The sequence below is a fragment of the Parus major genome, chromosome 4 (assembly GCF_001522545.3).
Source record: "Parus major isolate Abel chromosome 4, Parus_major1.1, whole genome shotgun sequence".
Classification (NCBI taxonomy): Eukaryota; Metazoa; Chordata; class Aves; order Passeriformes; family Paridae; genus Parus; species Parus major.
The window spans coordinates 1,594,475-1,617,762 of record NC_031771.1 but is presented as its reverse complement, the minus strand read 5'-3'; the positions used below and the strand labels follow the sequence as shown (position 1 = coordinate 1,617,762).

The 23,288-nt window shown below is 52.5% G+C and overlaps 2 protein-coding genes and 1 long non-coding RNA gene across 4 annotated transcripts in view; all 3 read right to left on the bottom strand.

The window, feature by feature from the left end:
* Positions 1-394, bottom strand: part of AREG (amphiregulin) — a 7,979-nt gene extending 7,585 nt beyond the window's left edge. The window contains exon 1 of one of the 2 annotated variants that reach the window (XM_033513825.1): positions 102-394. In XM_033513825.1, the coding sequence (XP_033369716.1) occupies positions 102-243 (142 nt within the window). In that variant the 5' untranslated portion in view covers positions 244-394. The remainder of the gene's footprint in view (positions 1-101) is intronic. The other variant, XM_015624757.3, reaches the window with a different exon arrangement.
* An 88-nt stretch (positions 395-482) lies between these two features.
* LOC107202693 lies at positions 483-9,188 on the bottom strand. Its single transcript, XR_001520804.2, has 4 exons — positions 8,860-9,188; positions 2,381-7,158; positions 1,400-1,558; positions 483-828 (listed from the first exon to the last, which is right to left on the bottom strand). It is a non-coding gene; the product is annotated as an uncharacterized LOC107202693 (long non-coding RNA).
* Positions 9,189-13,476: 4,288 nt separating this feature from the next.
* The window catches only part of LOC107203094 (methylenetetrahydrofolate dehydrogenase (NADP+ dependent) 2 like), a 60,836-nt gene continuing 51,024 nt past the window's right edge, over positions 13,477-23,288 (bottom strand). The window contains exons 10-13 of the transcript XR_004496843.1: positions 15,688-15,771; positions 15,418-15,541; positions 14,708-14,854; positions 13,477-13,889 (exon numbers count right to left, since the gene is read on the bottom strand). The gene's annotated coding sequence lies outside the window, so the exon portion shown is untranslated. The remainder of the gene's footprint in view (positions 13,890-14,707; positions 14,855-15,417; positions 15,542-15,687; positions 15,772-23,288) is intronic.

The window sequence follows — 23,288 nt, the reverse complement described above, 5'->3', positions numbered from 1 at the left end:
CCTCAGGCGCGAGCCCCCCCTCAGGCGCGAGCCCCCCCTCAGGCGCGAGCGCAGGCTCCCCCGATTCCCGGGCTCCCCGTCCCGTCCCGTCCCGCACGCACCTGCCAGCGCAGCCAGCACCGCCATCAGCACCGCGGCCCGCATCGTCCGTCCCGGGGCGGGGGCTGGTGACAGAGACACCGAGAGAACTGGGGGAAGAAGTCTCCGAAGCACAACAGGTGCCGGCGGCGCGCAGCGCTCCATGAGGAGCCGCCGGCCGCCGCCGCCCGCTTTATGGGCGGCTGGAGCTGGGGGCGGGGACGTGGAGTGACGTCAGAGGGGCGGGGCGGAGCGGGGCGGGACCGTAGAACCCCAGAATCGCAGAATGATACAAACGCAGAGTCTCCCAATGGTTTTTTTTTGTTGCAAGGGACATTGAATACAACCCCCTGCCACGGGCAGAGACACCTTCTACTAAACAAGTTTCTCCAAGCCCCGTCCAAGCTGGCCTTGAGCACCACTAAGGATGGGGCACCCCCAGCTCCCCCGGGCGCCCTGGGTCCCGCGCGGGTCACGGCGTCGGGGGCGCGCCGGGTTATTGCGGGCACACCTGTCTGTCGGCTGGCTCCGTGCTCCTTGCTCTCCCCGCGTGTCCCGGAGGAATGCTTTCCGGAGATAAAGCGGGCCATCGACCCCCCCTCGCCTCGCCGGCTGCGCCTCGCCGAGCGGCGCATGAGTAAGGGCTGAGTAAGCGGCGGCAGCACCGGGCAGGGACACCGCGCTCCTCGGGGCCGCTGCCGCTCACGGCTGCCCCCGCAGAGCTCCCCGGAGGGCATCGCCCCACGGCTCCTGTGGGAAGAAGCGGGAAGCAGACCTGCTGTAGAAGCCCAGAACCACCGAGGCTGGAAGAGACCTGTAAGAGCACCGAGTCCAACCATCGACCCAGCTCTGTAACCCCTAAACCACTAAATCTCATTGCCCAGAGCCACATCCAGATGCTTCTTGAACACCTCCAGAGATGGTGAATCCACCAGCTCCCGGAGCAACCTATTCCAGTGCCTGAGCACCCAAACAGTGAAAACATTTTTCTGGTACCCTGGTCTCATCCTAAGGCCATTTCCTCTAGTACTTGCACTGCAGGCACCACAGAAGCGACAGGGTGCTCCACATCACCACAACCTCCTTTCAGGCAGCTGTAGAGGGAACTGCTGTTTTGAGGGGAGAAAAACTGGGACAGCAGGTTGTAACGTGCGGGTCTAGCACGGGAACCCCGAGAAGCCAGGGGATCCAGGATGAAGGCACTGGTACCCCCCTGCTCCAGTCCTACGGCACAGCAGGGTGGGAGGGCAGCGGGGGGCAGTGCTGCATAGGGAAAGGAGGCTCTGGCTTTTTAACTGAGAGAGGACAGAATGTTACTCACATTCAGCTCAGGAAGCTGACAGAGCCTTTGCTCAAAGTGGCAGGGATCCAAGTCACTCAGTCACTGAACCTTCTCCCTTCTTCCACAGGCACACACGATATGTGGCTCCCGGTGCCTTTGCCAGGTCATGCCAATCCCGAGAGGCGATGCCCAAGAGGTCTGGAAAAGAAGATGCTGAATAAGTCACTGGGGTGTTAACCTGACACAGACAGCTCCAGTAAGCCTTGAGAGCCCTTCTGTGCATAGTGCAACTGAAAGTGTCTGAAACAGCTGGCATGAGCTGACAGCTTCACTTCTGGGGTTTTTGTTGCGTTTCCCCTTTGTTGCCTGTCCTCAGAGATACAGCAGAGAAAAGACAAATCCTGCTCATCACTGCAACCCCACGTCAGAGAGCTCTGCAGGCAGTCAACAAGCAGCTCCTGGGCTATGTGGGGGACAGTCAGGGGCTTCACAGGGCTCCTCCTTTTCCCCTCTGACTGGAGTTCCCGCAAGACCTCCGTAAGTCTCAGTGCCTGGAGTTCACAGAGATCATTTGCATGAGAGGGGAGTTTGTCCAAAGGAAGAGACTTCAGGGTTTGGGGTCTCCTCTGCTGAAACATGGGGTTGCTGATTTGAGAATGGCCAAAGCAAGGTTTGTCAGTCAGGAATCCTCCCTCTCTTCCTCCCTCCTGCTGTGCTCAAGGCTGGCTTCCTCAGCCAAGCACCACAGCTTCCCCCACAAATTTTCTTTAGCTGTTGAAAGAAAATATTTCTCCCATTTTTCTTAATCAGAGATTCACTGGAAACATTTTAACTTCTCTTAAGTCCAGTCTGAGAAATATACTGCGCACTGAACATTCCAGTCCCGTTTGCTGCACTTGGCAAACTGCTGAGCAATTGGAAGAAGCTCAGCAGGTGAAAGGTTGAATGTCCCAAGTGCAATTGCCCGTGTTACCTGCACTGTTTAGAGACCAAACACGGCATATCCAGCAGCTGACTCACCGTGTTCCCTCTCTTCCCCAGTCTCCAGCTGATAGCTCCATCTCACTGACTGCCAGCAGCGAGGAATTTGGCTTGCCATGCTTTGAATTTGTCATTTCATCAACTTCCTCCTGCTACTCCTGTGACCTTGGAGAAGAAGGGGCATCTTGGCATCAACCAGCACAACTCCTCAGAGTCCAGAAAGCGCAGCAAGATAGTAATGGGTACCCAATTATTCACAGAGGGGTTCTGGTAGGACATCAGGGGAGCTCTTCCCAAATGGCAGCCTCCCAGCCAAGCCCTTCTAGGCTGTTTCTCAGAGAGAACACCCTCCAGAGGCCAGGAGTTCAGGACTTTCTGGGATTCTGGGTGCAATTTGCCACAAGCCCCGGCTCTCCTTGTGTGCTGTGAGGGAAAAGGCACTAAGCTTGGCCGCTGCCCTTTGCCAGGGCTGCAGGGACATTTGGACGCTGTCCCCGGGATGAACTTGCAGAGGATATCCCCAGGCGTGGTGCAAGGAGGAGAAGCCTTGAGGGGGCCTGCGGGCGCGCTGCTGGGGCTGCAAGGGCAGGGCTCACCTTTGGGAAGGTACCGCTTCCCTGTGGATGCAGAGTGCCACCTACTGAGCCACCGCTCCTCCCGCCGGCACCCGGGGTTTTCCGGCAGGACAGCCAGGCTGGAGCTGCTGCCCGGAGAGTCCTGGCTCTGGCTGTTCCATGAGCTTGGGCCCAGGGAACAGGGAGCTGCCCCAAGGGCTGGTGAGCCCAAGTGGCTGCAGCTCGCAGATAAGCAGGGAACCCGTGCAGGGGGCTGCATGCTCAGGCACGGATCTTGGCACCTGCCCTGAGCCAGAGCTGGTGTTCCACAGGCTGGCAGGGAAGTGAGACTGGGCTCACAGCACCTGGCAGCAGCCAGTGCAGGTGACATTGGTCACATCTCTTTGCCCCTCTGATCCCTGTCCTTGTTGGTGGGATAGGGGGTGGCCAGCACACAGCCATCGCTTCCCAGCTGTGCAGGGATGATCCAGAGCACAGGCTGGACTCGTGGAGGAGCAGTGCCACCCACGCTGACAGCTGCCGGGCCTCGGCGGAGCGCCCTTGGACATCATCTCTTCCAGGAGACTCTGAGTGCCTACTGGGATCTTATTCACTCTCTTTACTTTTGATAAAAGCCCCAAGAAATGCGTGAAGGGAAAGGAACTATCTGCAACACCATCCCATTAATTTTCTTCTCTGACATCAAATGTTTATTTTGGAAGGGCGGGCACAGCTGACCTGGTGTTTGAACATGAGTTATCCTTTCTCATCCATCCCTCTGAGAACAGGTGGAAAAGGGTAATGACTCAAACCGGAGTGGTGTCTGTCTGGGCAGCTCAGCAGACTTTCACTTCACCTGTGAGCTGCAGACACCACTATCTGCTGCTATCAGCAGCTCCCTCACAGGCAGGGAGGGAGCTTTGAAGTGAGGCATGTGTGACTCCAGTTCCTGCTGATGTAAATCGAGATTGCTGTGATAAAGAGCATGCAAGTGCATAGCCAGGCTGTTGGGGAGGAAGGAAGGGAAAGGCCTGGATATTGCCTTTCTGGATATTGGTAGTTTGTTGTCCTCTGAGACATGCAGGTGTTGAGGTGGTTGTGCCTCCCTGCTGAGAAAGCCCTTTAGCAAAGGATCATTTTCCTAAGATGGTGACATTCTCCCTGTGCTCCGTTCCTTTCCTGGATACTTAACAGAAGCAGGGATCACATGAGCAAAACTTGTCCAGAAAGGGAATAATTTATGCACTGTTCCCCCAGGAAAGTCTGCCCAGTGCTCTGACTCTGCATTTGAGCATGTCTAAGGAGGAAAAACCAAAAGAACACAATCTGCTGGCCTTGTGATGACAAGATTTGGTGGGATTTTCTGCCACTTATATAAATTCAAATATAAAAACAGACCCTCCTGAAAACCTAAGGGGTACCTTCTCAAACAACTTCAACTCCAGGGACCCAGAGCACTCCTGTTTCATCTGATGAAACACTAATGAAGCGCTAAGCAGAGTGATGCGACCAAATCGCAGCAGTGGGGTTTTACGCTTGTTTTCCAAAGGTTTTCCTGGGTAGCAGGCAACGGGGGATGCAGCCTGATCATTTCAAAACGCCCTGTGCCGTGTTGTGGCTCCAGTGCTGCCCCTCACTGGCACTAGGCAGAGGTCAGCAGGACGTGCCCAGCTCGGTTTTGAGTCAGGGATGGGGTAATGTGCTGCAAGCCTGCCCAGCACAGCCCGCTGTTAGCACACTGTCCTGGCCTTCAGCTGCTCTGCTTTTCACACAGCGTGCACTGAACAGCTCTCCTTTGACCAAACACATCCTCTAGCACTCACCCACTCGTTTTTGTGCAATGGCCCAACCTGCAAATGCTCAGGAGCACCTCCTGACCCCAGCAGTAATTTGAAGGGCCTGAAGCCAGGACGTGGGTGAAGCAATAGTGGATTTACACTAGACTGGGGAGCTGTCCCTCAGCTAACAATCTTCTTCTCTAAAAATACCACGTCCTGCCATGCTGCACTGCAAATTGCTGCCCTTTCTTCCATTTCCCTGAGGCAATTCACAGGAACTTCTCCCAGGACTCTCTGAAGAGGGCAGGCTCGTGCCTATCCCCACGTGCACCCCAAGCCAGGCTCCCCAGGGGTACCCCAGTGCAAACCCACCCTGCTGACACCGCTGGACAGAAAGGGGAAGATGCTTTAGATAGGAACCTCTAGGGACACAAAGGCTCAGTTGTTGGAGCCAGTGTCTGACACTCCTTTACCTGGCAACATTACTGTAGCCCTTTACCTTCAGAATGATGATGCTTCACCTGCAGTGCATGTTACTTTATGTATTCAGCTTACCACGCCACTCTAGTGTTGAGCAAACTCATCCCATCACCTCTCTAACTCATCCCATCACCTCTCTAACAACTCCAGTACTGCAGCCCAGAGCAGTGCCTGGCAGAGGAGAGCACCCAAATGTGTGTGGAGCCACTGGATCATTCTGCAAGGGCTCAAAAAGTCCTCATTCTAAAGAGAAGAGGAAAATGAATGTTAAAATGTGAAGCGTGCTCGAGATAGCAGAAGCTGTGTGACTACTGTTCACTCATCTTGGAGACCGCATGTAGTTATGTGGGCAGGGTGGCTGCTGCAAGAATGATGCCTACACTTGGGAAAATAGAGGTGTTGTTGCCCTAGTGTCTTAGAGACTGAGCTGAAAAAGAGCCAGAGCAGAAATCTTCAAATGAAGAAAAGCCTCCCCAAACCAGAACACCACTGTATGGTGGTACAGACGGAGTGGCAACAATCTGGGCTTGCCTTGAAGGGTCTTGGCTGAGTTTGTTATATCCCTTCCCTCACCTTGGGGACTGGGGTATGAACTCACTGGGAGATGTCTATCACAGCTCATCTGACAGCACAGACCCTGTCAGCTAATTATACAGTACTGCCTCTTCTGGGGGAGCCTAGCCTCACATAAGGACGGGGAGCATGTGATGGGGACTGAGGTATTTCCCTGCTACCTTGCTCATTATTTCCAGTAGTGTCCAGAGCAGCAGAGAAATAAAGGGCATGTGAGGATTGTTTGGGAATTTCCTCCTGGAAGTGCAGCTTAAGTCTTAGCTTTCTTGCTTTGAGATCTTCCTAGTGCCTTCCCATCTGTGCATCAGGTGGTGAGTTTTCTTTACCTGTTTGAAGTCCCTTGGTATGTGGAGAAAGAATGAATCACAGGAGAAGCCTACAGCAATTAGCAACTCCTTTCCTCTCACCTTTGCCATAGCTAATTTTTTTCCCTAGCACAAAGCCCAGGCAAGGCTTCCTACGCACAACAATGATTACGTAGATCACTCAGGATTTGGATTTTTTTCACAGGCCATGAGCAAGCAAAGAAGCTCGGGAGAACACTGCATTTCACAGGCACGGTAGTTATGCTCCCTCAGAAATTCCATTGTTTGCCAGTGGTGCCTGCCTTTGACTACCCGTGCCCTCCTGACTCCAGGTGCCTTCAACTGCGCCCAGGTGCCAGCAAAGGGTCATGAAATTTAGCAAACTAGAAAGGTGCTGCTGAAATCACTCAGTCCTGGCAGCTGGAGCTTTCATGTCAGCGTGCTGAAGCTCAGTGAGGGCTTTGTGAGCTGCTTCCATCCGTCAGCAGAACCTGAGCTGGTAGAGCACTTGGTGTCCCCCTTCTCCATGTGTCACCTGGTGTCCCCTTGCCCATGTGTCACCTGGTGTCCCCTTGCCCGTGTGTCACCTGGTGTCCCCTTGCCCGTGTGTCCCAGCAGCCTGGGGCCAGCGTGTTCCGAGGCCAGGGCTGCTGAGACACTGCATGAGTAAGGGCCCATCTGCATAAAGATGGCACACTCATGCTGTGAAGGAGGTTTCCTAGGCACAGGCTCATTTCCTCCTATAGGTTTGCCTTCATGTAGGAAAAACCCTGTTCCTGAAGGCCTTGGACAGGACCCAGTTTGCCTTGGCATGCCAGGATACCATCCTGGCGTGTTCGGGTCTGCCCAAGCCCAGCTGCAGGGAGGCAGCAAAAGAGCAAAGCCCAGGCCCTGCTTTGAGGTGCACTCAGGTATCCCTCTCTCAGAGCTTTGCTGACAAGAGGTCTCACCACTCCTAAAATGTGTCCCAACATCACCAGTGTGCCGGTGTCTGCACGGCTCCTCTCCTTGTAGGCTTCACCCAGGACGTTTCAGCAGGAGCAGAGGTCTGCTTCGGCAGGGAGAGAGAATCCTGGAGGTGGCAAGTGCAGGGCTGAGAGCTCCAGCTGCCTGGGACTAAGGTGTATCTGTGTAAAAAGAGGGAGAAAATTCAGTGGTGTTTGACTACAGTTAAATTATTTTAGGATTAAAAGACATTTTATCTTAACAGGCATTAAATAGGCCACTAAGCATTGCAGCCAGACAACCACTTTCCCCTCCCATTAGAAGAGTGGTGGCAAATAAAATACAAAATATTTAAAAGGAGCTGAGCTGAAAAAAATGCACAAAACTGTATGAAAATTCAGAACTGTTCCTACAGTGACAATATAAGAAACACATTTCAAGTATCCTGACCCTCGTGAATGCCAAATTCTTCATTTGGCAGGTGTTAGGCACTAGACATGAAGCTGCAGAGGAAGTAAACACTTTGTTTTGGAAGAGACTGAGAGGAGGAGAGCTGAGGCTGCTCAAAGCCCTCTTGGCCTGCAACGAGTGGCCTTGTGCTCAAGCATCAAATGCCTCCACACAAGGGATTTTCACAAGGGCAGCTCTGTCCCAGCCCCACTGCTGAACACAGGGTCCTTATCCTCACAGTGGGGGCCCCAGGGACAGAGCCTCCGTGCCCACAGCCCTGGGGGTAGCTGCTCTCCTCCCTGCAGCCCTTCTGCAGAGCCCAGTCCTGGCTCTCTGAGGTTTTTAACCCAGACTGGACTGTGCCTGTGCCTGTGGCTGCCAAGTCCCCACCTCCCTGTGGCTGTGCTCTGCGGCACTGCCAGAGCAGCCAGCCCCATCCCAGAGCTCTGGGGCAGCAAGTGGGGCACAAAGGCAGCCCGGAGCTCTGCTGCTGGAAGCGGTGGCTCCACACTGTACCACGGGCACAAAGCTGCACAGGACACACAGGTAAAGCATCACCTGAGCAGCAGCAGAGACGGGAGGCCACGGGACAGCCTTCTCTGACACATGGGGTCTGAACCCCGTGCCGGGAGAGACACGGAGAGCGTTTCCTTGGCACCCATGACTGGTGCCGTGGCAAGCAAAGATCCCTGTCCATCGGTGGGCTCCGTGCCTCAGGGCTGAGGCCACTGCCAAAGCCCTGGGAGGGCACGGTGACTCCTGCATTCTCAGACCATGAGCCCGAGCAGAGCGTTTGGAAGGTGGTGAATTTGCAGGAAGGGCGGCTGTGGGGTGAATGAAATCTGTCACAGAGCTTGGCATGGCTTCCAGCCTCTGCCAGAGCCTTCCTGCACAAGGGAGGGATGACAAACGCTCTTGGCGGCTGCACAGCTCCTGACAGCTGATGTTCACCTTTGGTTTGCAATGGAAGGGAAGCTTTGCCATAAATATCCGGAAAAGGAGGTTTGCATTAGTGATTAATCCCTCCAAAGACCCTTCCAGAGAAGCTCTGCATTTAACATCAGGACTGACCAAGGCCATGCATCTGCCCCTTTGGAAATCTGCTTTTCCAGCTTCCATTTCTAATCCAAAACAGGACATTATGCCAGAAATATGATTATTTTATCCATGTTGGGGCTGGTGGTGCTCCAAATTTTGCATTAAGAAAATGCTGAGGGCCAAAATTTCCACCTTTTTTTTTTTTGGATGCACACAAAAATATCACTATTCCTAAGCTCAGAATGTTCTCTGTCTTTTTTTGGATGAGCACAAAACACTCCTTTTCCACAGGAAATTTCCCAGCTAACTCGCCATGGCCTGGCACAAACCAGGCAGAGAGGCTGTGCTTTTATACCCTCCTCCGATGCCCGAGCCTCACGGGATCCTGCCAGGACCTGGGGATCTGGGAGTGTCATCTTCCATGTGGCCACTAGATGGGAACGAAAGCAGTGCTGGGAAAGCCTCGGGACGCCGAACCTGTCAGGAATGCCAGCCGATGGACAGATTTTTGTTTCTTTTCCCCTCGTCTGTTTGATAAGAATTCATTGGAACAAAACAACCTGTGTGGGACGGAAAAAACACAACAAGATTTGAGCAGCGATGAAGCAGCTGGAATGAAAGACCCCAGCTCAGTTATCACAGCAGAAAGGAGATAGAAATAAATAGGTACATGTGCTGGCAGAAGAAACAATCCTGATTACCAGTCTGATTTCTGATATTTGCCTTTCCCCTTTTAAATGACCCTCTCCTCCTGGTGAGCGTTCCCAGGGGCTGACCAAGTGACTTGACCCCAAGTGAGATCCATGTGTTTGGGAGGTCACAGATGCTCTGATTTTGTGAGATATTGATTCCTGCTTCCTCCAGACTTGACTTCTGTATCCTTTTTGCTGTCAAAGCCCTCACCATCCTTTCTTGCTCACACTGAAGCTCTGTTCTCTGATTTTCTGTGCCCTCCTCAGCCAGGTTTCCCTCGTCCCCCTCTCTGCAGTGACCTGAAGGCTTATTCCCGTGCTGTTGTGTGTATCCAGATGGATATCCACTCCCATCAGCCAGTTTTCTCTCCTAACACCAACCTCCATTTCCCTGCCTGTACCACAGCTCTGGGAGAGGCAGCTGAAACAACTTCTCTTCCTTTTCCTCTTTTCCAACTTCCTCAGCTTCTCACTGGAATGAAGGGCATCAACAACCAGCCCAACACACCTGACCAGAAAGAGACACTGCCACAGGACACTGGGAACAAATGTCCATGGACAAAGGGTGGCTCCAAATCGTGGCTGCTGCCTGTTTGCTACTGCATCTCATCTCCTAAATTCCAACTGGGTTTTCCTATGGAGAGGCTGATGCCCTCTGGTGACTGGGTCAGAAGGATCATTCTGCCATCCATCAGGGTAGGGCACAGCGATTTCTCAATATTTTTTGATCAGTTTTCTTAATCTCTAAGTTTGCTGGGAAATCTTTTAATCACATAGGATGGGATTATATCATGGGAGTGTTGGGGTAATTTAGGTTTGGCACCGGCTTTATTAAAATAATGATGTCTATTTGTGCAAGGCTGAAGTTCTACGTTTACTGATGAAACACCATCTACCTTCCTTATGTCCATCCTTTCTTCCCTTCTTCCATCTGCTCGTTGGTCCATCCACCCATCCTTTCTTCAGCACAGACACAAAGGATGACTGCCACTGACCCAGGTCAGATATGTGATGAGTACATCACCTGGGAGTCTTTCCAGCCCACTTAAGCTCCTCTCTCCTCCCCAAGCTCCATCCCTGCCCTTCTCACGAGCAGCCCTGGGATGAGGTGCCAGATGTGCAATCCGAGGCTTGCCTCAGCAGGGACAAGGACAGTTGTCCAAAGGTCCTCCACCTGTGTGATGTAAGCAGGACAGTCAGCGAGGCTTCCTGAGCTCTGCGGCTGACACACCGCGAGGAAAGCCGCCGAGGGGAACACGTGAGTGCCAAGGCGCTGAGACTGCCCAAGACAGACACTGAAAATGTTTGTCCCTCAAGAAGGGATGAGGTGCTGGGTGGCTTAGGCTGCTGTGAGGACTCACACTCTGATCTCTTTGCAATTCTGTGGTTGGTGGCTGCTTTTGGAAAGATTTTTCTTCTAATGCCCTCCTAAAGCAAGTCAGCCATGTGGTGACCAGGGGAAGCAGCAGCAGCGATGTCTTCACAAAGCCAGAGCATTTTGCAGGGTTTACAGTGAGCTTTCACACGAGTGCAATCCTTCCAGAGGACACCAGGAAGGAGTTGTTGCTGTTGCTTTCTAGGTCAGACAGCCCCAGGCCTGAAAACAAGCATCAGCTGGCCTCTGCCTGAATCCCAAGAGGCTGGGATGAGTTTCAGATAAAATATACAGACCTGTAAGCAAGAATCCCAGGACAGGGTTACCGAGAGGGCAAATCTGGGATGAGACAGGTTTGAAAAGGATAGGGAGATGTCAGAGTACCCCTGCAGCTATGGGAGCTGTCCCAGGCAGAAACCCTGCACAGTGACATGCTGCTGGCCCTGAGAACAGGCTGATGGCGCCCTGTCACCTACCTATACGATGACCGGGTCATCAGGTGGGTTTCTCCAGCACCAGCCTCTAGTCCCTGCCCTCCACCCCCTCTGCTGTGAAGCAGTTTGTCACGGGCAGGGAAAACTGCCCTGGCAGGAGCCTGTGACACTCATGCAGCAGGCAAAGGCATTGTGTCAGGAAGGCTTTGGCAGGGCCACCTGGGAGCCACACCACGAGTGCTCTCACCGCAGGGAAGAGGCAGCCAAAGGTGACTCTGACAGTGGGTGGTGCAGGTGAGGAAGAGCTGCACCAGAGGGACAGAGGTGGTGCCAGCAGAAACCATGGAAAGAATGAGGGAGGTTCATTCTGAGACGAATTATTTGGGGTGTGTCCCCAGGACCCGGCTGTGTGGTTGCTGGACTGGCAATCTACGTCCAGCCAGCACAAGCTGTTGAGGTGGCAGGCTGGTATGTGGCCCTAAGCTCCAGTTTCTCAATCGTGTGCAGCAGTGAGAAAAACACAGCTGCTGTGGGCTGGGAGTCAGATGAGCAACAGGATAGGTGGAGAAAGCCCAAGCCAGGATCAGGACAGTCAGCTAAAAGTTAAGACAGATTAAAAAAACTCCAAACAAATCCTGCACAAGCCTGAAAGTGGACTACTCCTGTTAGATGTGTCTGACCCCAAGTGTAAGGCACGATAAACCCCAGGCTGCTGCTGTTACTGCAGCTGCAACCTTCTGCAAGAGCAGCAAGGGGCATGCATGTCTGCTGCTGCAGAGAGATGTGTCTGCAGCTCCAGGGGCTGCTCAGGTCCCCTTCTGGGATTCTCCTGCCAAGGGGAGCACAGGAGCAGAAAGGTCAGCGTTTGGGGACCAGGCCTCTGGGCTGAGTCTCCCCAGGAGTCCAGGAAAAGTTTCTGGAGGATCAACAGGGATGGGCCAGAGTAGTTCACAGACAGGCAGGGAAGCCTAAGGGGGAAACAAGATGTGTCACCACATATCCTAACTGGGTCACAGCAAGAATGGAAGGAGGCTCCAAGAATCGATTTTTGACGCATCTTCCCACTGGGAAAGGCTGTGTAACAACGAGGCTGTGGCTGGAATTGCCATTAGCTGCCACCAGTTAGCCAGCAGAACAGGTTCCTGTGTCACAACTGGATTACAGGAGAAGGAGAGAGGAAGTGAAAAGCTGAAGAGCAGCTAATAAGGGCCCTGTGACACAGAGTTAACCCAGTTAACTGGCAGTGACCAACAATCCTCTTCTAGCTCAATGCTGAAGGGAGACACGAGGGTCCAGGCAGAGCAGGGAAAACTTTGCACCGACCAAACTCATCTCAGGCACTGACTGGCCCTGACCGAGGGCTGGGTGAAGACAGGCCTGTAGCACTGCCAGCCACGAGCACTTAGATCACCTCAGAAGGTGGCAGAAGGTAGCCACAGGCTACCTGCAGAGACCCAGCACGGCCAGCATAATCCCTACAGGATATCCCACTGTTGCACAAGGCAGGGGATCACCGGGCTCACACCCACGAACACCCAACGACGCAGCCCAGAGCAGCCTGCCCGCACGGCTGGCAATGACCAGGAATGACGTCAAGGTTGGGCCTTTTCTCACATCTTCTCAAAGGGTGACAAGGGATGGGATTAGCAGGGATGATTCAGCTGCTGCAAGAACCCTTCCCCTTCACAGGCAAGCCAACACCTGGATACTTTATCATTGTTTCAGGCCAACAAGATACTTATGGCTGAACTCAAAAATTTTCCTGTACGATGGATGCCGTGGCATAAACTCTGTGGGGAGGACTCGTGCTTGGATAATTGTAATGGATAGTTAAAGCTATCCATGGGAACTAAGGTGCATTGATACACTTCATTAATAATACTGTGGTTTCTCTCTCCAAGAACAACTGCTGAGGCTTCAAAGACACTGCTCAGTCAAGCCACACTGGGTTTCACTCTATGCTCACAGAGTCCAAGCATTAGTCCAGCACTGCCAAACCCATCAATAACCCAACTCCCAAGTGCCACATCTACTCGTCTATTAAACCTCTCCAGGCATGGGGCCTCCACCACTGTTCTGGGCAGCCTCTGCCAGGGCTGGTGAAGAAATTTTCCCCAATATCCAATCTAAACCTCCCCTGGCACAGCTTGAAGCAGTCTTCTCTCATCCTGTTCCCGTTCCCTGGGAACAGATCCCCCTGAGCCACCCCGGCTGCCCTCTCCTGTCAGGGAGTTGTGGAGAGACATAAGATTCCCTCCGGAGCCTCCGTTTCTCCAGGCTGAGCTCCCCCAGCTCCCTCAGCTGCTCTTCATCACATGTATGCTCCAGACCCTTCCCCACCTCCCTTCTCTGCATGTGCTCCAGGCTCCCAATGTCTTTCCTTCCAGGAGGATTTGTCAATAAAGGTACAAAACAGGATGGGTTGCAGCTGAGTCCTGGGGAACATCCCCTGTGACAGGCTGCCAGCTGGTGGGAACTGCATTCACCACCACTCTCTGGAATCAGCAGACATTTTGACTTTGTCTACAACTTTTATTTCAAGGAATACAATTGCTTTGAGTATATTCACAAGAATAAATATAAAATTCTTCTCTCCAGAGCAAGAAGACGAGTTCTTATAAAAATATATCTCTATCCCAAAGTACCACTTAGGTGGGATTCCCTTTAGGAAATATTATTTAATAAAAAAATAAAACACTGAAAATAAAATGCTTGACCTATGCTTATTGAATCACCAAACAATTGAAATTTTTAAAAGGTTATAAATATTGTAAATATTATTAATAAAAATAACTTTTAAATAGATGGGTAGCCACTGAGTCCATCCAGATGAACAGAACACAGCAGGAAGCCACAGTTTCTCCTATAGGGCACCAACTTCCTTGTATTCACTGGCATTTGTTTGTCTCCTCTTGTTTCGGTACCTGGAGTAGAAGAGAGAAATGTGAGTTCTGGAAAGCCAGTTGCTTTTGGGGACTAAGGGGGGGCAGGAGGGAAAGGGAGAAGGAGAGAAAAAAGCTGTATAAGCTCCTCACATGTTTTAAATCTCTAGCAGCTGGGCTCTGTCTGTGCTTATTTCCAGGTCTGACATGACTTGAATGCAGTCTCCTTTCTGGACTCTTCACTGAAAATTCCACACCTGCATTAAAGTCTTCCTGCTGGTCCTAGGCTTGTCTTTGAGAAATCCTGCTGGTTTCTGTCTAGCTACCTACCAGATCTGGGAAGCTGAGCTCTCCCTCTGGAGCTGTTCCACCTCCTCAGCTCTCTGACACATGCTTACCATTAGTTTCTAGGCTGGAGAATGATTCCTGCTGCTTTGGATCTGTTCATGGGGCAGAGCACTGTCCCCCATGGTGAAGCTGATAAGACAGTGCTCGTGGTATCGCGCTCACCAAGTGACATAAGAGTTCGACAAATCAGCGAGCACAAATCCAGCCGCTCTCCAGCCCCTGATGCCTGAGGGAACGGCATTACCAAGGCAAGGTCTAGAATTTTCCTATTCCCTGTCTGCTCTCTCCTTGATCTCAACCCTCTAAGGCAGACATGAAGCAACCTATAGAGCGCAGTATGACGGTGAACAGGCGGCTGGGAGTGCTGCTGCCTGCCTGCAGTCTGGGCTGTGCCACGCTGCCTGTCCCGCACACAGTGTATCCAACTGTCCGGTGAGCGAGGTGCTCCAGGCTACCCGGGGGTGCTCAGAGGGTGCCCCACACTCCCAGGCCACCAGGACCACGAGTCTCACCTTCTGCAGATGTAGTAGCTGGCGAGGGAGAGGGCAGCGAGGAAGAGCAGGACCACAATGACCGTCAGTGCCACGTACTCCTTGCTGAGGGGCTGCCGGACGAGCTCCGAGTGCACGCAGCGCACTCCGGAGAAGCCCACGTCACACCTGAGGGCGAGAGAGCCACAATCAGAGACATGGAGATGGGGTTACACCTCTGCAGCTTGCAGGGCATCCCTTGCTGCTGGCCTGATTTTTTCTCAGGGACAAGACACTTAAACTGACCTAACTCAAGCCCATGTGGGCCTAGAGACGGTTGCAGATTGTTCAGCTAAATGAGCAATACCAAAATGCCTGAAAGGTCTTTATTTCATAGGCTGGATCAAAGGAGAGACCTCGGTGCAGTGCCTGAGTTCTGGATGTCATGCTACTATAAATACAGATAGACAGGGAAGGGCATCAGAAGGGATGTCCCAAGTCTAAGCTGGGTTGGTCACTAATTTCAGGTGTCTGAGGCTCTGACACAGAGATCACCGGAGGCAGCGCATGTGCTTAACACCTCCTCAAATGCAGCTGAGCATTACAGACATGGCGCTCCTCCTCACTCTCTTGTGAGCATTTAACACTTGGCTGGGTTGGTGTTTCAGCTAAGTGGCAGTGGCAGCCAGACCAAGGTTCAGCTCAAAGCCCACCTCAGGGAGATGTGCAGGATGAGTGGGACCCATCCATACCTGCAGTAGTGCTCATCCAAGTCCACGATGTACACGCACTGCCCATGGAAGCAGTAGTCCTTCATTTCAGGTTTGCATCTCGTTATCCCAACCTGGGCCACACGTGGGCTGTTCTCTGTCTGGACTGCAAGGATAGCTCATTAGCACCTCAGCACGTGGGCAATGCTGCTCAGAGGAAAATGCTTCCCAAGGGCACCTCAGTGAGGCTGCCAGCCCGAGGAAGCTGGGAACTGAAGATCTGGTATTTTCAAGGAGCAGTGCAGTACTTACTGAGCGCTGTCGTGCAGTTCTCCATTTCACCAGGCCCACACAACGGGATCACTGTTGTGCCCAGGACTGCTTGCAATAGGTAACCTGTAAGAGAATAAAAACAACAGTCAAAACTAGATGCATTCTGAGCTCAGTATTTAAGCTGCTGGAGTAATTAATACAAGAAGAACAGAAGCTTCTCATCATGGGAGGAAAGACCTAAAGTTGAAAGCTGAAAAAATATAGGTCTGAGCGATGTGCTGCCTACATTACATATGGCAGCCCAAAGAGACATCTCTGAAATACAAGCTTATAATGCAGAACAAAGATTCAACAGAAACCTGGTGTCTGTGACCACCTCTCGCCCACACTCTGAGTGAAACTGGGCAGGAACAGGCTTGGAGAGATTACGGGGAGAGGCAGGAATTAGGCCATTTGATGATTATGTTAGGTTTCTGACTGGTCTGGCATGGTACCTGTGCAAGGGAAATAGCCATGCTTCCACAATTAAGCATGACAATCCGGCATTCATCACAGGAGGAGTCCTTTTGCTGATCAAAATCAAGATATCCTTGACTCACAACAGCCCACAGGAAGAGAATTTCCTAGGAATCTGCAAGTCAGTGCAGCTGCTGACTCAGCACTCCAGGTCAGTGCTGAGCCAGGCTCAGCACCCCACCACTGGCTTCAGAGACCACAAACTGCTCGAGACAGGCTTAACACAAAAGTTGCTCTTTACCAGCAAAGAACTTGCTCAGCCCTCTCCTCGCTGAAGACAGCTGAAGGGCTGGACAGTTCCTGCACTGACACCCACTCTTTTGGCAGCTCCTTGGTTAAAAGCCCGCTGGCAAAGCCACTAACACAAGATACCAAACACTCCTCATCTGCCCATGGGCTAGGAGAGGATACTGACCACTTTGTGGACCCTGGGCCACAGTTACTTAGCAGAACACCAGGTTAACAGAAACAGGCACAGCTTGCAGGTATTCCACTAGTTAAATGAACATTTCCAAACAGGATCCAAAAGCCAGCACAGGTACCTGCAGTTTCATGGCTAGTCCACGAGGAATAGTGAATGTTTGGCCCGGCTGGCCATGAAATCCAGCTGGCTAACACTCCTGCTGTGGTCACAAATTAACCTGCTCATGAACCGCTTAGTCATCAGCCCCATTCCACGGAAGTCTGTAATTTGTGTCTTTGGGCTGTTTGCCTCTATTAACTTGTCAGGTCATGCGTGTCTAATGGAGGGAGTGTGCCTCCATAATTTCCTGATCGTTCTAATTCAGCTCCAGTTATTAGAAAGTTTCATTACATCTCAGGGTTAAATCTAGTAGTGGTAATTTATGGACTTCCGGCAGCTCATCTATTTCTGGGTGATTAGTGATGCAAAGTGATGCTTCCTTTATCTTTCATTCCAGCTACACACAAAACCAGCAGGAATATCTAAGAGGGACAGGGCTTCTTCCTGTGTTCGCATTTTTAAAAACCTCATTCCTCCTTCTTACATCCCTGTACACTGCATTCCTTGCAAAGCTAATAAGCCAGATTTTCAACAAAGTTTTAGAAGAAAGAACAAACCTCAGGTCCCCCAGAGCCAGAGGAGCAGTAAGAGAGCCCTGATGCCAGCACCTGTACCAGCTGGAGACTCCTGTACCTACTGGCATGACTCAGCAGGGCCTGCCTTTCCCTCCAAAGGGGCAGGACAGGCAAGTTTACTTTCAGGGTGGGAGTTTTTTTTCTAAAGCAGCAGTATGCTCACTGTAGATTGCAGCAGCAGCAGCAGTTTAACACTTCTGTGAGGCCAGTATGAGTTGGTAAAACAGAAAGGTCAAGTGTGTGGAAGAAGAGGCCATCAGCTGTCAGACAGTGGCAGCCCGGGGACCTGGGATCCCAAAAGATGCCGGAAAAAGATTTACCGCGTCATTTCTTTCTGCCAGGAACTAGGGGGGCATTTCAGGAGTGCTCCATGGACTAAGCTGCTCCCTTGGCAGGCAGGAGCTGTGGCACAGGACAGCAGTGTCCCACTGAGGATACATCATGTCACAGAAAGAAGTAAGGACAGAAATTAACAAAAGTCATGCCAGAGGTATCCCAGATGCCCACTTGTTGAGCAGATGGATTAAGCCAGCTGAGGATCTCGTGCAACCTACACATTTCTGTCACAGTTTGCACACTTCCTTGACCTGGGCATAACCCGAGCAGCTGCTTTTTAAGCTGAAGTTCCCAGTTTGAGACTTAGCAGAACCCGGCTTTCAGATGTGAGAAAACGTCAGTGCAGGTCCACGCAAGAGACAGGTCAGCTCTCGGCTCCAGAAGGAAGCGTGGCTTTCCAGTTAAAGGCCACAACTCAGACATCTGTGAGGGACAAATTAAAAATAACCTCCTCCTCCCTTTGCCCAAGGGTCTTCCCGATCCCAGCCGTGTGCGGGTGCCTCCTCCACCTTATTGCAGGGACTCAGGGCCAGAAAGGCTGGACTGCAGGCGTGGATATTTGCTGACACCCAGCAGTATTTGCTGCTTTTGGGCAAAGTTCTTCCTGCTCTGCACTGCTCTGTTTTGCCCTTTCCCCCGTGCACATACTTCCCCTCTGACATCACTGGGAGGATAAGGGATCCGCACACAGCAATGGCAAAGCGGAGCCTTTCCCAGGGTATTTATCAGATGATGCATACTAAACACAGTACCTGGGAGAGGTTATATTTTTATTCCTTTGCTGTTCATTAAGCAAACACGGGGTACAAGATAACAGTAATGAGGTGATGGATTTTCATGTGTGTCCTGCAGGAATGTGAGCATTCCATGCCCTACATCGCTGCATGAACGCAGAATCCCATCCGGCCTCACAGGTATTCCTGCAAGGTTAACACTGACAGCACTTGTTGGGACAGGAGTAATGCTGCTGCTTACTTGTCCTTCCCTGAGAGATGAAAGGAGAATGAGGGTTGGTGACCAGCTGCCTTGGCTTCCTGCAGCCTCCATCAGAGACAGACAGCAAGGGTTAACCATCAGTTTGCCCACTGTGAGCCAGCTGGGGTTTCCAGGGCCAGGATGACTGCTAAGGATGAAGGATGCACAAGCAAGAGACACTAAACCGAGGACTACTCTGTGAAGGATTTACACTAGGGGTACTGTAAAGTTTCTGAGAGCTCAATCACTATTTGAGTTGGCCTTGCTTGGCACTGAGATTGCCAGTCTTGTACTAACTCACCTGAATGATGCTACCTCCTGTTTTCCATCTCTGTGGTCTCTCTGCCACAGCGGCGGTGTACCGCAGGGTGTAGGTGCCATAGCACCTACGCCCTCCGCAGGGGTTGCACTTCCAAAGCAGAGGTGCCCAGGTGACACACACCTGGAGGATCTCAGCCCGTTTTAATTGCAAAGACAGATCAAGGCGCATCCCTGTCACCTGATTTTGGACATCCAGGGCATGTCTTAACTGTCTAAGGCCCTCTTTTGGTAAAGCAGGCAGGGAACATGGAAGTTAGCCAGTCTGTCCCACTGGCTTTGTGAGCGTCCCTACCGCCACTGTTTAATTCCAGAACCGCAGACTCACAGCTGTGCACGTCCAGGATCACGTCACAGCAGCTCTAAGGCAACCCTGGGAACACCAGTCTGTCATGGGAAGACTGGTGTTCCAAAATTGCTACAGGCCCACACGATCACCTTCAGCACTGTACCAGGACTTTACCCTCAAGCAGGGATAAAGCACTCAGTGTGCACCCAGCATCCCAGTAGTGCTTGCTGGGGACCCAGGCACCAGTGATCTTACTCACATGCTGCCCCTGTACCACACTGCTTTCCACCGCTGCCATGGGGGCTGAGGTGCCTGTGCCACAAAAGCAGAAATCCACTATTACTTCCAGCCAGACATATCAGCCTCTAACACTCTCCCCGTGGTCAGACACAGCCATCTTTGTGTTGAGCCAATTTGCTGACAGCCAGGAGAATTTGGCACAGGAAAACAGAAGGTCAGCAGCTCCTGGAACTGCTCTGCTGAGTCTGAAGATCCAATGCCTGCCTTCCCCACTTGGTGGGCATTACAGTGAGCACATGGAGATCGATGCTAAGGCACCTGCAGCAACTCCCAGAAAAGGCAGGGCCAGGGCTTGTCCCCATCCCCAACACATCCACATGTGGCTGGCACAGCACCGTGTCCCCTGAGGACTGACTCACATCTCTCTCCCACGACTGCGGTTCTGCTGCGCAGCCTCCAAGCCCACGACAGCCAGGAGATGAACCTGGCACGGACTGGCACTTCAGCAAAGCTTCAGCCATTCAGCAGGGAACCTCTTCCAGCCTGGCATAACACCAGTGACAGTCTTCCCAGAAGTGCCAAGTTGTGCTTACACTCCTGCCTTGGGAGGGGAAGGCAGTGAAGTGCTCATAGCACTTGTTGTGATGCCACCTAGCTATGACTAATCCATCCCTTACTATTAGATGTTGTGCCTGCCCCGGAAACAAAGAAATTCATATACAGATCCATGAAGACATACCAGTTCCTACAAGTGTCAGTTTTGTGCAAAGCATGGCTGACTCACAGGCTACAAGATGTTTAGCCTGCTGTCCTGGCAAGTGAGATGCTGTGCAGCAGCTGATCAATCAACCAGCATGGAAATACCTGGCTAAAACCAAAGACACAAACTTATACTGCAGGGGGCTTAAAGGGTGAGGAAAACATCTGTCCCAAAAGAGAAGCCTTGGGAACAGAGTTGGTCCATCAACTACAGCCTCGAGCCCAACATCACAAGTGTGAGAATATGTTTTGTCATTAAAGCAAGGTGTGAGTGTGCCAGGTCTCAGAACTTTGCTGCCCACACAGCCCAAGCTGCCCAAGAGGGTCGGCTCTCAGCAGTTGCCACCTGTCACTGCCAGCGCCCCGTGGAGGTGTGTGACAAGGATCAGCTCTTGCATCACAGCACACCCAGGCCCCAGGACTCTTGATGCTCTAAGGATACACGTGTTCACTTGAGACTTTCAGGTAGCTTATGTCATACAATAGAGTAACACGCTCCCAGAGAGGAGGTGGAGAAGTGTCAAACAGAAGGAGGCCACAACCTGTTTTGTTATCATAAGAAAGTCTCTGCTGCTGTGAGGATTCATCCACAGAGCTCACCCAGAGCACAGCCTGGGCGAAGGCAGCAGGGCCGGGCTACAAACAGGACAGGTCAAGGTGAAAGAGAACAGACTGCACAGGGAGCAGAGCTGGGGAGAAGGGAAAGAATGTTCACCTTCACTCAGTCAAGGACACACCTGGGCATGGCACAAGCAACGAAACATCTGCAACAACACACCACAGAGCGTGGTGCGTGCTCCGCTCCTCGTCTCATACAATCCCCCGGGTACACCTGTCAGCGCCTGGGACTTCATCTCGGAGAGAAACCCATCAGCTTCATCTGAAGGCAACCTGAACTGCAGGCTTTGAGGCAGATTTCCCAGCGGCCAAAGAATGCCCCTGCCCCAGGACGCAGCACCCGAAGCCCTCCCAGCCCTTGCCCGCGGGAACGGGGACCTCGCCGCTTACCGAGGAAGAGCAGCAGGCTGCGGACCCACAGGCAGCCGGCGTCCATCGCCCTCGGTCCCCAGGGAGCAGAGGAGGCGGCAGGAAGGGAGGCGGCGGAGGCAGGAGCGGCGCAGCGGTGTAGTCTCGGCCGGCCGGCCGGCCGCACTTTTATGTGCCCGCGGAGAGGCGGGGCCCGGCGGTGACACTCGGCCCGCCCGGTTCGGGGCAGGGGCCCGGCCCGGCCTCCGCGCTTCCTGCCCCGCCGCCCCCGGCCGGGCCGCCCCCCGCTCTGCCCGCGGGCCGTGCCAGCGCCCGGCAGCGGGGGCAGCGCTGCCCCCTCCGGCCGTCGGCAGCCGGTGCCCGGCTACAATAGGTGTGCCTGGCTCCGGCAAGCAGCACTGCCCATAGCACCTGGGGCCGCAGAGTTACCCGAGCCCTCTGAGCAGTCTAGCCCAGGCACCGATGGCCAGGACTTCCCGGGGCTGCGGACGCATCCTACGGCACCACCTCGGGAGCGCCGTCTCCGCTTGCCCTCAGAGCATCCGTGCGATACCCGAGGAGACCCTGCGGACCCGGAGCCAGCTGGCCAGGCAGGTCCTGTCGGCACACAAGGGACCGCTGGGCCATTGCACTGCCACAAACGCAAGGCTTGGCAAACACCCCCGGGGTGGGCAGCTGGAGACTTGCTGGCCTTATCTCCCATCTCCTGACATTTCTGAAGTGACCCTCAGCACACACGTGCAGCTGCCAGGGAGCCCCGGAGCTGGGGGCAGAAATGGTTTATTAAGTTAGGACACAGGCACCAGGAATGCCAGCACCTCACCTGGCACCTGGGCTGGCCACAATGGTCTTGAGCTCAGGGGCTGTGTATGCCAGGCTCCCCCTGCAGCCCTTGGCCTCCTCACGGCCCAGCAGCACAGGCAGTTCCTGGAAGCAACACCTCTATCACTTACAAGATCCTTGAAAGAGCTGCCAACCAGTTACAGCTACTTTTCTACAACTCCCTTCCAAGCATCCCATTGAAGCCCACGCACTCTGTCGCTATTTTAGGCAAGAGCTCGTGCAGCAGTTACATCCCACCATTGGATGACTGAGGGATCCCACCCACCAAATCCCTGCTGCACACGTTTCCCTAAAATACAAAGTGTGTTCCATCTCAAGCAGCAGCTCAGCAATGACGATTTGCTCCTTTTCCTTTTAAAGGAAAAGCCATCTTCCCCTGCCATAGCACTCTCCATAAAGGCACACCGATACCCAGTTTATTGTGTCACTGATAAGCCTATCTCACCGTGAAAGGAACCTGAGTACTGGCACTGAGCTGATGACTCAAAAGTGTCCCCAGTTTCCCTGTTTTATAAGCAGTTATTGGTATAAGAGAGGTAACTCTAGAACGTACTGCAGAGCACCAGCTACCACGACTCCAGGTTCAGAATGCCGTTCTAAGTAATGAAGACATTCATTCAGGGGGCTGCAATAGATCTGGTACTCAAAGATCATACTCCTGATTTTCGGAGCATTTCCTTAGGTCTACAGTGCCATGGAGATGCTGAAGTGAAAAAAGGCAGCATGTTGCTACAGAAGTGTATGTCAGCGCCACTTATTAATTACCTAAATGGCATGAGAGTTGGCAAGATAAATGTAATGAAGCTCAGTGTGGAAGTAGCATTTAGAGAGATGCCCTCCACAGCAAGTGGAGCATGATACAGCTGGAATCTTTCTCAAAGTCCCCTTTTTTCCCCCTCTAATTAGTCATGCCATGCAGATGGTGTCTTTTTTGATGCCGCATGACTGTTTTTGTTGCTTCTTTAATTTGCGCTGATCCCCCTCATTAAGGATTTTATTGTCTGCTCTTTCAGGGACCATAATGAGTAAAGGAAGGAATTGCAATTATTAGCAACGTGTTTCTGTGTGTGGGCTTACAGATGCCTTAAAAAGCAGCATCACCGAAGAACTTCCACTTTATAATTAATTTTACCCTTAAATTCCTGCATGATTTATCCTCTGAAAGGCAGCATTTAATTATAGACCTGTACCGGTACCCAGATACCAAGTAACGCTGACACAATTGGAGCAATTCATTGGAATTTCCTCTTTCACATCTGAATACATGGAAAACAAGTAT